General features: G+C 33.0%; 1 protein-coding gene across 1 annotated transcript in view; it reads left to right on the forward strand.

The window, feature by feature from the left end:
• Positions 1-16090, forward strand: part of LOC110024386 (protein-tyrosine-phosphatase IBR5) — a 32859-nt gene extending 16769 nt beyond the window's left edge. The window contains exons 2-5 of the mRNA XM_020724319.1: positions 4904-5003; positions 14395-14452; positions 14806-14912; positions 15542-16090. Of these exons, the coding sequence (XP_020579978.1) occupies positions 4904-5003; positions 14395-14452; positions 14806-14912; positions 15542-15861 (585 nt within the window). The 3' untranslated portion in view covers positions 15862-16090. The remainder of the gene's footprint in view (positions 1-4903; positions 5004-14394; positions 14453-14805; positions 14913-15541) is intronic.
• Positions 16091-16274: the final 184 nt, after the last annotated feature.

Genomic DNA, 16274 nt, shown 5'->3' on the forward strand with positions numbered 1-16274 from the left:
AATAAATCCCTCAAGGTTAACAAGTAAAGCTCACATACCCAAGACAAGCTCTCAATCCAAAACCCAGCCTCCAACCCTTCCAAGGTGAAAAAACCGAGCCCCTAAAGAGATCAAATCAAAGCTTTAAAGGCAGATCAAATGCAGTATATGATAGCAAATCCAAACCCAGCCATTTTTAAGCAAACCGAAAACCAACAAGGGCCAAAACGAAAACTCTCAAAGCTAGTAAAAGAGCTTCAACACCTCAACGAAAGTCAAGACCCAAGCCTCAATAAAAATCAACATCTCATGCACCTGAAATGAAAATCGAGTACCAACAAAAACCCCAAACCGAGCCATTCAAGGCCGAAGAACAGTCCACGTGCCTTTAAAACATCAGTATATGGAGCCAAAATGGATTTTAAACTATAACATTGTCATGGAAAATATTTTTAGGCCACCAATATAATCGTTCTAAGCATGAATCAACTTCCCTCAAACATCCAAGCATGAAAGATGCCTCCCCTTGAGGAGCCAAACCAAATTATTAAAGCAAACTATATAACCTTTCCTAAATCAAAGTTAACTTCTTCATAACATGCATTTTTAAGCCAAAAAGGAATTTGAGATGCTAAACCGAGCCTTCCACATGCATGAAAGACCAAATAAAACCTTCCAATGTCTCATGCTAGATAAGAATAAATGAAAAGCTTCATGATACATATCCTATCATGCTTGCAAAAGGAGCTAACTTTGTCTCAAAGCCACATTTCAACCCTCCTAATTGCTTCCAATAGAAATATGCTGCAATAAATGGAAACATGCCATAGCTTCACCACTTTAAGCAAGTAATCAAGTCTAACTCCTAGAACATGCTCATATTTCCATTTCTAGATGCTTGAGTATCAAGTATTTCAAAAACATAAGTGTAATATCACGCAAGCATGTTGTATCGTCCACTGCACCAAGCTAAGGAGCTCAACAGAGAGAAAACCGAAGAAAGACAAGGCACAGAGGGGGAGAAAGTATCTCCCTGAAGCAAAGAAAAGCCACACAAAAATTTTCAAAGCACTCCTCCACATCAATCCTTCAACAGTAAGAGGAAACAAACCCAAGTACAACAGGCTAAAGAAGTAAGTGAGAAAAGAAAATGACAGAGTTTTCCCCCCTCAGAGATTTTCGGCATACCCCCAGGGCTACAAAACCAAGCTCTAATAAATAAGGAGAAGAATGATTAAGAAGATACGGCAGAGGGATCAAGCGCAGAGGATAGGATCCTGGCAGAGGCCACGCTTTGCGGCAAGAGAGTCGAGAACAGAGGATACGATCCTCGCAGAGGATGAGATACGATAAGGGATGGGTCGCGAGATCGTCTCGCGTGCGCGAGGCGAGCGCGGGAACGAGACTCCAACGGCACAAAGGAGCGGGCCAGGTGAAACCGAGCGAACCGCGGCTAGGGCAAAGGTCCACGAGCGCGAGAGGAAGAAACGGGAGTGGAAAATGAAATTAGGTTAAGGATTTTTAATATAAGTTAATAATAATAATAATAATAATAATAATAATAATAATAATAATAATAATAAAAAAAAATATTATTTATTATTATAATTAACATTTTATTATGTATTTTCTCCAAGACGCGCAGTTGCAATGAAATGAACGTCCCCCTTAAGCAAAGTCGATGTTCCGGACGCATCGATGCAGTCCGTTTCGTCATCCGGAGTCGTCCGGGCAACCTCGTCGTCGATCGGTCAAAACAAGTCGCGGTTTGAATCCTATCAAAATTCCAGTATGAGTTCAATCAAATAGGACGGTGCAGAGGACGGCGACGCCAAATCAACGAGTACAGTCAATCCTAAGGCCGACAGTCCTATAGGAATACTCTTTGTGTTCCTTCGGAGTAGCCTTACCTGCTAAGCAATAGCGGTCAAAACTACTATATGGAACGTCAAGTTGAGCGAAGAAAAGTTCAGAATTGCTAACGTGGATGGCTCCTTCACTAATTTTCTAGGAGTAGTCGACAGAAAGGTCCTACGACTAGATCTTAGGCTACTAAGGAGGGGAAAACTGCACATCGATTGAAAGCGAGGTCAACAGTCCTATAAAAGCATCCATAATTAAAGCACAAAGATATGGGCTTAAAGCCGATCCCTGATGTAATCCGATTGAAATAGGAAAATACTTGGTTAATCGTCCTTGTGTTTGAACACAACAACTATAGTATACATATCTTTAAGGAGTTGAATATAAGTCATATCAACATCTTTCTTCTCTATATCAACATCTTTCTTCTCAACATCTTTCTTCTCTAGAACTCCTCTTGGAACCTTTTCACAAGCTCTTTTTTAAATCAGTAAAAATCATATGTAGATCTTTCTTATTCTCTCAATACTTTTCCATCAAACCTCTCAAAAAATGTATAGCTTCCATAGTAGACTTGCCCGACATAAATCCAAACTGTTTATGAGAAATATTTGTATCAAATCTTAATCTATGTTCAATTACCCTCTCTCATAATTTTAAAGCATGACACATCATTACATGACACATCATCGTAATTCCTCTATAATTTGCACACTCTTGTGTTTGTAATTTCTCTATAATTTGCACACTCTTGTGTGTCCCCTTTATTCTTAAAAATGGGGACCAAATGCTCTTTCTCCACTTCTCAAGGATCTTTTTAGTTTTTAAAATAATATTAGAATTTAGTTAGTCGATAAAATCTCAAATCTCCTAAATATTTCCACACTTCAATTGAGATATCATCAGGTTCTACTGATTTTTCACCTTTTATTTTGTTTAAAGTTTCATCAACTTCTTTTTTACTAATGCAACGGTAGAAATAAAACGTTTTATTATTATTAATGATATTAAGATCACTAAGGTTGATCGTATTTTTAGAAACTTTATTGAGAAGTTTACTAAAATAACTCACTAATCTATATTGAATATCTTTCTCTATGAAATAGATTTTTTGATTTTCATCTTTAATACATTTTACCTTAATTAAATCTTTACTTTTATTTTCTCTTTTTTTTTTTTTTTTGTTAGTTTATACATATATTTTTCACCCTCTTTAGTATCAAATCTATTATAACGATAATTAAAAGTAAAATTTTTAGCGTCATAATAATTACTAACAAATAACTAAATTATTTTTTTAGTCTTACGTCTAATAAAAGTCTTCAAACTGTTTTGGCGGGCTCGACGTTCTCTGAGTGGAGCATGAGGCGGATAGTGCTGTTGGCGCCGATCTAGCACACAACTTTTAAATGGCATTTACTAAGTGAGTGTGGAATCAACATTAATATGTAGTTGTTTATCTATAGAAGCGACAACTCATGAAGGAAGCTCAGGCTAGGTATTCTGACTAAAATCATGAATAGAGGTGAAATAAGTGACATTTTGATTGATAGAGTTGATTTCAAGATTTAGAAAAAGACAGTGCATTCCAAATCATCAAGAAATGAAGAATAAAGTATTAAAAGAGGCTCACATGGCAGGGTATAATATTCAGCTAAGTGGAACAAAAATGCTTGAAGATTTAAAACAAAGGTTTTGATTATCTAAGGATGATGAGGAAACATCATAATGTGGCTAAATATTTAGCATTTCAGAAGATCAAAGTTTAACATCAAAGTCATAGAGGATAACTGATGGAAATGGTGCATGCTTCAATGGAGCTTCAATGTGACCTGAGGATACCTGAAAAAAAATACTTGCCAACATTTTTTTTTATGTCTAGGCAATGAATAGTAAAGAAAAATATGAATTTATACCTATTTGCTCTGTAAAATTTTTTTTTCTATTAATTAATCCAGATGTGCGATTGAGATGTGATTATGAGGTAAATCATATTTTTTTTTCTGCGTTGATTCTGTTTATTCTTCTAAACCAAATACAACCTTATATTTGGATGTTTGCTTATTTTCTTACAGTACTGTATTTCATTTTGTCGTCCTTTAATAATGATAGTTATTGCCTCTGAAACTATGGGTTTAAAAGCTTTTTCATATCCATGCCATATAGTTTTTGGTGACATGAGAACAATGATATTCAATGGTACCTCATTATATTCCCAAAATTGTCTATCTATTTTATATATTTTGGAAAATCTGATTTTCTATATGTGGATAGGTCCATGGGGTATCTAATTCTAAATTTCATTTAGAAAAATTTATTATGCACACATGGATGAATTATATTTCTTAAAATGTATTCATTTATGTGTATCAGCTTGTCATGTAACTTTGTTGCTTTTATGTTTTATAGTTTTCATTTGACTATTTGGATACACAGAAGTGGATGAATTATACGCATGCATGCTTCTGTTTATGTTATAACATGTATATATGTACATGAATGAAAGGTAGATATGTTTAGCTTGTCCGCATGCTCATTTCTATGTTCGTATAATGCATTGTTTCTCTCATCCCCATTTCAAGTTGTGATTCATTGGGCACAATTAGTGTTTCTTTTGAAAATGAAAAAAAAAAAAAACGTATAATGCATTGTTTCCCTCATCCCCATTTCAAGTTGTGATTCATTGGGCATAATTAGTGTTTCTTTTGAAAATGAAAAAACAAAGAAATTTACTAGAGCAGTGCTTCACTTTATTGAAGCTATTTTTGCTTTGCTCTCTAAATATATATGTCTTCAATGTTGAAATTTGTAATTCTCCCTAAAAAATGTTTGGCATGTGATGCTTTTTATAAAAACTAAATGATGATGATGGAAAATTTGAAATGTAATATTTTGTATTTGTATTCTTAAGGGAAATGAGATGATTAGTCATGATTTTCCAATGTTAAATTGGTTTTTCTATTTTCTCTTTATCTTTTTATCTAAGTGATGTTGGTATTTCGAGCATAACAGTCTTTTTGTCTAATTGATGTATTTTTTTTGTCCCGACTGATTTCTGCAGACTGTTCCTTCTTGTCAAAATTTGTACAAGAATTCTTTCACTTATTACTGCCTCCCAGATGACAAGAATCTACAGTTCGATGATGCAAACCAATTTTTAGGTATTTCCATAGCACACTTATTACGCATTACCGTTTATGTTGGAAATTTGTTGTTTGCTACACTATCTTCTCTTTGTGCATACCATGCATTGGCACCTAATGACAATTTTTATATCCCATCACATAGTGAAGACTTTAAAACTTCATTTTGTAAAACTGTTCTGTTGTGCTCTCTGAAGTAAAATTGCTGCGCTTTCAGGCATCCCCTTGAAACCAAAGCTTGTTCCAAGTAACTAAAGCAGGAGAAAAGCTGCATTAATTGAAGCCTAATGTCCATCTGGGAAAAAATATCAACTTTTAATATTATGTGCTTTCAAAAAATGAGAAACATTGATATGACATAAATAACATGCTCTCACGCGCGCGCGCGCACATACTTGGACCGCACAAACAAAGATATAAATATACATTAAATGGACCTTTCCTCTCATAAGTGGAAACTTATTGTGTTCCTGATCGTTTTTTTTTTTGTCTACCATTTTTTTGACATTCCTAGATATGACATCTACTTGGGCATGTCGTTAGTCTTAATGACATAAAAGATAAACAAAATTATAAGGGCAGATGAGATGTCCGTCTGAAAATTAGATTAGTATATTTCTTAAAAGCTAATGACATAAGTCATAACGTACTCCACTATAGCTTCTATCAGATTGTATCGTAGCTTTTTCCACTGTGTAAGTCACATCGTGATCCACTACGGAATCTGCCAAGGTACGCCTCTGGTAACCTTTTTGATGTGAAAAATTAATAAAAGAACAAGGCAAGATGATGTTTGTTTGCAAACTCAATTGTTCTCTCTTTTGAACCTGAAAAGCACAAGTCAACAAACCACATCCCACGATGGCATTTGCCAAGGTGCTTCTTTTAGCTTTCCAGACGCTAAAAGTCACATATTTTTCCTAAATATCTTGTATTTGATTGAGCTCAATGTGGTGTAGTGCCCATCAACTAGGCAGACTAAACGCTTATGCAGATGGTTCAATATGAACATCCTCTCTGGTATGGTTGAACTAACCAATTGCATGATGAGATTCCTCAAAATTCTCTGCTTTGTGTTTGTGCTTTCTTCTTACAATCTCAGTTTGTGGTTTTGTTTTTCTCCTACATGATCGGAATATGTCAACTTCTCTTTGAACGATTGGATTCAACAGCTTTATTTTTCAAACCTCACCATGTTGCATCCTTATCTTTTGTTAACACCTGAAAGAAGACTCCAGTCACTCCATGCATTGTTATCCTTTAGCCCTTAACCTATTTTACTGCGCTATTGCAACAATATTACCAGTCTTTGATATGCTATTTAATGTCGGATGATGATTTATTTTTAGGTCTTCTTTTATATCTCATGGATTACTTCACATTTTCTTTCTATAAATCATAAAAATCTGATATTGGACTGTTAAGCATGGATCTCATCCGCTTAGCATTTATATCCATCTTCATAATATGAAATATTAACCTTATAGATTTCTTGTAGAAACACTCTTTGATCTTTAAGTGCTTAGCTTAACATAACAATTCACGTTCAAAATTTGATGAATTTTGATTTATGGAAGCAATTAGAGAGAGTGTCTCTGTTATTAAAGGTATATTTTAGTCAAGTAAAACCTGTATTTATTTTACTTTCCTTGATGCGATTTAGAATTTAGCCATTTGCAAGTTGTTTTTTATATTAGTTATTAACTCTCTGAACTATGCTTAGCTTGGTTGCGTTTTCTATGTAATTTGGGATGAATAGCTGTTGACCTCATTTTTAGTGAGGTCTTAATCTCCTCGCTTTCCCTTGATGCGCTTTGCAGTCATTTTCAACATTATGCACATTAATCTGGCAGGCAAAGCATATCCTGCTGCAGGTATGTATAGATATATACATATATAGACATATATTTGTATGTATCTATGGATATATAGACATGTATTTGTATGTATGTATGTATGTGTATATATATATATATATATATATATGTATGTATGTATGTATGTTTGTATGTATGTATGTATGTATGTATGTATGCATGCATGCATGCTTGCATCCATGGATGGATGGATGTGGCTTCCGCAACACTATATTGTAAATCAAGGTACCTCACTTTTAATATATATAAAAATCAAAGCAATTAGTGTAAGTTCTTCCTTTAGTCTTCATTGGTTAAAAACTCTTTGGTGGTGCAACTACTACTTCACGATACCTTTAAGACATCTTTCATCACGATGCATCATATCAATTCTCATGATATTTGATTGTTTGCATTTTGAAGACCACATAAAGTTATATGAAGCGTTTTCTTCTTTTAAATATTTTTCTGCCATGTAAGTATGATATCATGTGAAGTAGAAGCAAGCGATCTTAAGTCTTCATTGAAGATTCCAATTTCAGCTTTTCAATTTGAATGATAAATGGTTGATTTGAGGCCACGATTGAGTTTTCAGTATATCTTTTTAAAAGTATTTGCACGCATACGCGTGCGCGCTCGCGCGCACACATACTACAACAACAACAAGCCTTTATCCCGCTAAGCGAGGTCGGTTGCATGAATCCTTTTTCTCCATTGCATCCTATTGAGTGTCATATTTTCATTTAATTCTAATAGGTCAAGTTCATGTTTTATACAATATGCGCAAGTCATTTTTGATCTGCTTCTGTCTTTCTTAACATAAGGCTTCTATCTTTCTTAACATAAGTCGAATCTAAACATCTAGTCTCTTATCTAGATCAACAGATGGTCTGCATTTAATGTGATCAAACCATCTAAGATGATTCTCGCTAATCTTGTCCGCCATTGGAGCTACCCCAACCCTATCACGGATATATATTTATTTTACATTTTGTCTCTACGTGTCAGGCCACTCATCCACCTAAGCATTCTCTGTCAAGATCTGACCCGATGAGCTTGGAATTACCAAGGTGAGAAATGACATTCGGATGGGGAAGCTGAAAGGTGGTGGCGTGGGCAACGTTGGGATAGGTTAGGGTACATACCCAACATGATGATAAGTTGGGAGGATTTTGTTGAGCTTTTCGGAAAATGGTTTGTTTCCCTAATCAGGTTGGTGCAAGCAGAGAAGTCAGTTATGCAATATGAAGCAGAGTTCACCGCACTGTCATAGTATGCTCTACAACTGATAACTATTGCAGAAGAAAAATGTTACAGGTTCCTTTTAGGATTGAAGGATTCGACCAGACAGTCGTTGGTGCCATTGGGGATTGATGATTATTCAGTTTTAGTGGAGAGGGCTAGACGAGTGGAGATTGATTATTAGCTTATTCAGAAGTGTAAGGAGATGCACAAGAGGAAGGGTGTTGATGAAGGAGAGCATGTGGATCAATCAGGAGAGTGCAACGTGAAAAAACCTAAATTCAATTCTGATAGATTTAGTCTGCGCGACGATAAATGTGAGACATGTTCATCAGGTTGGTGCAAGGAGAGAAGTCAGTTATGCAATATGAAGCAGAGTTCACCGCACTGTCATAGTATGCTCTACAACTGATAACTATTGCAGAAGAAAAATGTTACAGGTTTTTTTTAGGATTGAAGGATTCGACCAGACAGTCGTTGGTGCCATTGGGGATTGATGACTATTCAGTTTTAGTGGAGAGGGCTAGACGAGTGGAGATTGATTATTAGCTTATTCAGAAGTGTAAGGAGATGCACAAGAGGAAGGGTGTTGATGAAGGAGAGCATGTGGATCAATCAGGAGAGTGCAACGTGAAAAAACCTAAATTCAATTCTGATAGATTTAGTGGTAGCACTTCTCGTAGTTCCATAGTTGTGTCAAATGTGAAAGACAACATAATGGTGAATGTTTGTTGGGATCCAACATATGCTATTGGTGTTGCCAGCATGATCACATAGTTAGAAACTGCCCGTCACTTTGCCAGAAAACCTTAATGTTAATCTCTTGTCACGATCCAACTCGGTGAGCTTGGAATTATCAAAATGGGAACTGACTGTTGGACGGAGGGAACTTATCTAATAGTTTCATTTCATAATCAAATAAAATCCACCAAAATACAAAATAGTCATTCTAATTCATAAAACTTAATTTTACGACATTTGATTAATATTTAAACTTTTACATTTAACATAAAATAAAATTTAATTATAATACCTATCATCCCGTAGTCATCGACGTCTGTACACGGAATCTCTGGGGTTCATCTAGTCTATGGCTTGCTTTCCTATAAAAAATATTAACAATTATAGTTTGAGTTAAAACTACACTGAGTGGGTAAGTTTTTCTAAATTATTATAATTCTCATTTTTAAAATATGTTTTTAAAAGTGCTATAAAAGCTATGCAGTAAAAGAGTGGTAGTGACATTCCAAGCCCCTGTACCCAGTCGTGACAAGATAATAAAATTGTAAACAACTTATGGGTTGAGTTAATTTACTTAGTGGGTAAATGATTCTAAATTACAATAATTCTCATATTAAAATATTTTGAAAAAATTACAGTAAACAATAAAAATGACTGTGTAGTAAAAGAAAACAGTAAAAAAAAAAATTCATTTCTTTTCATTCATTTACTACACTTTTCATTATTGGGAGTCACCTTCTAAATGTATATTTTATTAAAATACATATTTAATCTTTTCCAACCCTCCATAAAGGTAGATAATATTTTTTATTTCTATTTTCATTTCATGCACGAGTGCAATACATTGTTCTGCTAGTACCATTGAGTGGTGACTCCCATATGCATGCATATATCATATTTTATTCATTTTTATCTTGCATTTAACATTTAAAAAAAAAATTCATTTAGTATTTAAAAGAAAACGTAGATTTTTGCATTTTAAAAATAAAAGTTAGGAAACAGTAAAAATATGTGTAAATGAACATAACTATTTGAAAATAAAAATATATTACCCACCTCAGAAATATCGTCTGCTATCATTTTTTTCAGATCAATCTAATCCTTTTTGTGAACCTAGAAGTTAACCTTTATTAGCATCTATCAGTTTTATTTTATTTTATTTTTCACATGAATTCTATCATAATTAGAATATTAAAATTTGTAATTATCTTTTATCTAATATAGTCATCAATTTAAGTGGCTTTCCTATATAAACATATATGTGTATACTTGTAGGGATATTCATTTCAATTTTATGTTAAAGCTTCTAACAATTTTTCCTTGTTGCAAACCTACTTGATATCAAATTAATTATAACTGAGTTTTAAATTTAGGATTTTTGATTTCCCCTTTAGAACGACTTAATAAGAAAAATGATAATTCATTATTGAAATCAAGTATTATACCTTGCCTTAACTTCCTCGTCAAAATCCTAAAATTGTAGGAATTAATATTTAGATTTTCTGAGGCTTAATGAAATTAATTAGGATTCTCATCTTCGCAACACCTAATTTTAGTTTATGCTTCTCCTTTAAAGGCCAACATTTTGTGCCATAGAGCGTTGCAGGTCTCACCTTACCTTATAAAATTTTCCTTTCAGTCTAAGCAGTACTTTTCTATCACACAATAGGCCTGAAGTATTCCTCCACTTCATCCAACCAACTTGAATTCTAGTCATCTATATCACCATCGCTTTGAACAATAAACCTGAGAAATCAAGTATTATACCTGAAGTTGTCCTCTTTATTTTTTGCCTTAACTTCCTCGTCAAAACCCTAAAATTGTAGGAATTAATATTTAGATTTTCTGAGGCTTAATGAAATTAATTAGGATTGTCATCTCCGCAACACCTAATTTTAGTTTATGCTTCTCCTTTAAAGGCCAACATTTTGTGTCATAGAGCATTTCAAGTTTCACCACCATCTTATAAAATTTTCCTTTCAGTCTAAGCGGTACTTTTCTCAATCACACAATAGGCCTGAAGTATTCCTTCACTTCATCCAACCAACTTGAATTCTACTCATCTATATCACCATCGCTTTGAACAATAAACCTGAGATTTTTATAACGATCGCACCTTTTAATGATTTGATTACCAATAGTTACAACTCTGCTACTAGAACTACTACTAAAATTACGTTCAATGTATTCACTTTTAGGTCAACTCAAACAAAGTCCTTTAGACTCCAATGTAGACCTCCATAATTCGAGTTTTTCTGAACATTTTCTCTAGTCGTATCCATAAGAAAGATATCATTAGCGAGAAACATATACCATGGTATATCCTTCTGGAAATGTCCAGTAAGAGCATCCATAACTAAAGCAAAAAGATATGGGTTTAAAGCCGATTCTTGATGTAATCCAACTGAAATAGGAAAATACTTGGTCAACTCTCCTTCTGTTCGAACACAAGCAACAACTCTAGTACACACATCTTTAATGACTTGAATGTAAGTCATATCAACACATTTCTTCCCTCGAACTCTCCAAAGGACTTCTTTTGGAACCCTATTGTAAGCTTTTTTTAAATCAATAAAAATCATATGTAGATCCTCCTTATTCTCTTTGTACTTCTCCATCAAATTTCTCAATAAATGTATAGCTTCCATAATAGACCAGCTCGATATAAATCCAAACTAATTATGAGAAATCTTAGTATCACGTCTTGACCTATGCTCAATTACCCTCTCGCATAATTTTAAAGAATGTCTCAACTTAATTCCTATATAATCTGCACACTTTTGTGCATCCCCTTTATTCTTAAAAATGGGGGCCAAATTGCTCTTCCTCCACTCAAACATCTTTTTAGTTAAAGAGCTTAGTAAACCAATAAACTCTCAAGTCTCCTAAATATTTTCACATTTCAATTAGGATATCATCAGGTCCTATTGATTTTCCACCTTTGGTTTTCTTTAAAACCTCATGAAATTTTTTTTTTGCTAATACAACGTTAAAAGTAAAACGTTTTATTATTATTAACGATATTAAGATTACTAAATTCAATCATATTTTTAGAAACTTCATTTAAAAATTTATTAAAATAGCTAACCTATTTATGTTGAATATATTTCCTCTAAGAAAATTGCTTTTTTAATTTTCATCTTTAATACACTTTACTTGAATTAAATCCTTACGTTTCTTTTCTCTTTGTTTGGCTAGTTTATACATATATATTTTCACCCTCTTTAGTATTAAATTTATTATAAAAATCACTAAAAGCAAAATTTTTAGCGTCATAAATTATTCTCTAAACTTCCCACCGACCATCTTATTTTTTTCCCAATTCTCTAAGTTTTTACATTTAAACTATTTTTTATAACTCAATTTTTTATATGTTATCTTTTCTTGCATATTATTATTCCACTACGAACTATTTTTGTTTATAGAAACTATTTCTTTTGATTTTGCAACTACATCTTTTGTCACTTGTTTAATAGTGTTTGTTAATTTATCTCACATAATATTTGTTTCTTCATGAACATCCCAAATCTTGAAATTGTGAAGTTTACTTATAAAAATAATTTTATTTATGTCTTTTAGATGCCCCATCTAATTCTTTGACAAATTTTTTAGCATTTTTTATCTTACAACTCTTCATCTTAAAATCCAAAATTAATAATCAATGCTGAGTACTTAAATTTTCAATTCGAATGACTTTATAATCTTTGCATTCTCGACGGTCACCTTTTCTCTTAAGAAATAATCAATCTGTGTTTTATTAGATCTATTCTTATAAGTAATAATATGCTCATCTCTTTTTTAAAATGAATTATTAGCAATAAAAAGATCATACACTAAGGCAAAATAAAATATAATTCTACTTTCTTCATTAATCACTCAAAAAACATAGCCATCATTAATATTTCTAAAATCTTCTACCGCTCTACAAACTTGTTCAATTAAATCTCTTTCAATAAAAAATTGTTTCTTCAAGAGGTATCATTTGTATTAATTATTTTAGGTCATTTTAAAATTTTTTTTATGACCTGTACCTAAACCACTATTTGAGGAGTATAAATACTTATAACATAAAAAATCTTAGTATCAACGACAATCTTAATGACTATTTTGGTCATTTCAAAATTTTTTTAATGACCTATACCTAAACCACTATTTGAGGAGTATGAATACTTATAACATCAAAAATCTTAGTATCAACGACAATCTTAATGACTATAATTCTATCTCCAATTCTATTAATTTTTTACAATATTTTCTTTCAAATTTTTATCCCTAATTATTAAACCTAATCTTAGCGTAGTTCTTTTATTTATTTATTTTGCTTCATCCTTAACGCCTAGACTACGTTTCAAATCTTCAAGTGTTATATATCTTGCTTTGCTTTTTTTTTACAACTTATTCTTCATCACCAGCAATATATTTGGCTTTGCTTGTCGAAAATTTTTAATAATTTCTCACTTTCAAGATCTTCTTTTTCTATGAAAATTTCATCTTTTAAATTTTTTAAAACTCTTTTGATATGCAAAAAATACTGTATCTCATGTTTTCATCGCTGCATCATTTTTTTTTTGGAAGATTTACATACACGCCTTTTGATTATTATGTATTTACATTTCTAACACCTAAACTTCAATTTATGCATGAAAAGTTGCATTTACTTTTAAGTTAAACTAGTGGTATTTTTGATTTTGTAGGAAGGTTGGGTGGTATAAATGTAAAAAGCAAAGTTTAGTTGTTTTATAAGTAAATATGTAAGAATTGTGTGGTATTTGTGTAATTGCCCCCCCCCCCCCCTCACCATCTCTGCCCCTTTTCTTTGACCCAAAAATGTGACAGAGCACAACACCATTAAAGTATTTAGGTGATCTGTCATTCTAAAGTGCTTACAAATCACATACACTGCAAAGTCATATATTATGCAAAATCAAGTTTAATTTCTTCCATCATCTCCTACATCAAAACATTCTTATTTTTATCTCCTACATCAAAACATTCTTGAATTCCTCCAAACTATTCTCCACTAAAACCTACATGTTATAAAGATAGCTATGGAGATCAAGATTGAGAATCATTGGTTAGTAATTGGTAGATCATGGATGGTTCCGAAGTATGCTGCGCCAAAATTTCTTCATGTTTAGCTTTGTTGATTGAAACGGTATCTGCTGCAATAACGAATTAAGTGGAGGAACCGTTTGGGATGAGAATTTTTCAGGCTGGAGTTCTAGTGAGTTATGGAATTTTAAATCTAAGGTTACAATGTGGAGGAGAGAGTGGGAGCATCATCTTTTGATAGAATATATCGGAGTTAAATATATAAATATAATGTTAAGAGGCCAAAAGGCATAATATATTTTAGATTATTAATTTTTTTAAACCTCTCATCTATGCATGATGCTTAATTTATTCATTTTTATATGCAAGTTTATTAGAATCACAAATTTCCACTCTTCCACTCTCTTCATATTGTTTGGCCCTGAATGAGTGTTTTCTTAATTTATTTTCTACTTTGGCATTAGTTCTGACTTCTGATTATCTTCTTTTTTTGCATAACTTTATGGCAACTTATGCAGAGCAGTGCGAAAAGGACAAGGCTCGTGTTCTTGTACACTGCATGTCAGGAAAAAATAGGTATTAGATTTTACTTTTCTACGGTTCTGATCGGATATGCATGAAATAATACCGTTGGGCAGATGGACTTTGTTTAGGGGCATTTACATACCACACCTTTCCTATGTATTTGCATATCTAACACCTAAACTTTGCTTTATTACATTTGTACCACCTAAATCTTTCATGTAACATCAAAATTACCATTATTTTAACTAAAAAAATGAAATACACCTTTTCATGCATGGGTAAGGTAGCATATATGTAAAAATTGAATTTTAAGTATTGGATATGTAAATACATAAGAATTGAGTGGTAAATTTTCCTTTTGTTGAACATTGATTCTCATCTTTTAAATGCATTTTATTTTACAGATCACCAGCTATTGTTATAGCCTATTTGATGAGATCTAGAGGTTGGCGTTTCCCACAAAGTTTTCAATGGGTGAAAGATCATAGGCAACAGGTTGAGCTGACTCCAGGTTAGCTTTCTATTTAAAGCTTGCTTTATCTCTAATATATTATAAATTTAATTTGATCTTTGTATTGGCACTAAAATTTATTCTAATGGGCTGGCTGTTTGGCTAATTAATAGGCTACTCACTATCTAAAGCTTTTCCTATGGTTTTTATTTTTGGAAGATTTACATGCATACCCCCTAAACTACAATTTTTATGTATATTCCATCTTATCTATGCATGAAAAACGTGTATTTCACTTTTTAAAATTAAAGGTCTGATATTGTTGTTGTGACATGAAAGATTTGGGTGGTATACATGTTCAAGAATTGGATGGTATGTATGTAAATGCCTTTTTTTTTTGAGGATTTACTTAAATACCACTAAATATTTGCTTAGTCTCCTATGTATTTACGCATCTAACTCCTACACATAACTTTTACGTACTTGTCACCTTATCTATGCTTGAAAATGTGTATTTCCGTTTTTAAACGTTAAAATAGAGGCATTTTTGATGATATATGAAAGATTTGGATGTTATGAATGTTAAAAGCAACATTAGATATGTAAATATACATAAGTAGCGAGTGCTATGTATGTAAACGTCCCCCTTCTTTTCTTCCTCTCACGCTCTTGTTCTATTAATCGTCCAGTTGTTCGAGAGCAATTACTCGAATTTGAAAAGCGACTGTTTGGTTCCAATGAAATCGCGGCATCATCAGCTTCTCAAATGCCCGTTTATGCTTCTCCTTTCGCTTTCAATCTAGGGTTTCCCAAAGCTACTGGAACCGCCCCAATTCCAGTCTTCAACCAATCGACAACCTCCTCGATCTTCCAACGCGTTGACACGAATATTGTGCCCGGCGCTTTCGTGTTCGGTGCAGGAAGAATGACTGAGCAGAGAATCATGGAGAGCAGCGCATTCAATGCAGTTCCGCCCACCGGGGCGGAAACCCCCATGGATAGCTCTTGAACAGCTTCAGACTATCAGGTTTGTTACCATACTTTGAATTATATGACCTCATGAATGGAGTTTATGTAGTCCCAATATGCTTATCATGGGGTTGAAGGGGAGCTGATGATCCCTTCTGTTGTTAAGGTTGGTGGGGGGTGGTGATGCAAAAAATTGTATTTTGCTTTGCATTTTCGCTCTTTCTGGAAGTAAAATATTTGATAATTTGAACAAAAACAGCAAAATTCTGTCCATATATGTATTTTAAAGAAAAAAAAAATTGTTTTTTTGATTGTTGTTTTCTTGTGTGCATATAATCATTTTCATTGGATTTGCTGGATGCTATTTTTGGGAATTTTTTTTATGTATTCTGTGTGTATTTGTTGGGCTAGTGCTAGTATTGTCTAACCAATTTGTGCTTCTTTTAATCTCAA

The sequence above is a fragment of the Phalaenopsis equestris genome, unplaced genomic scaffold (genome assembly GCF_001263595.1).
Source record: "Phalaenopsis equestris unplaced genomic scaffold, ASM126359v1 Scaffold000255, whole genome shotgun sequence".
NCBI lineage: Eukaryota > Viridiplantae > Streptophyta > Magnoliopsida > Asparagales > Orchidaceae > Phalaenopsis > Phalaenopsis equestris.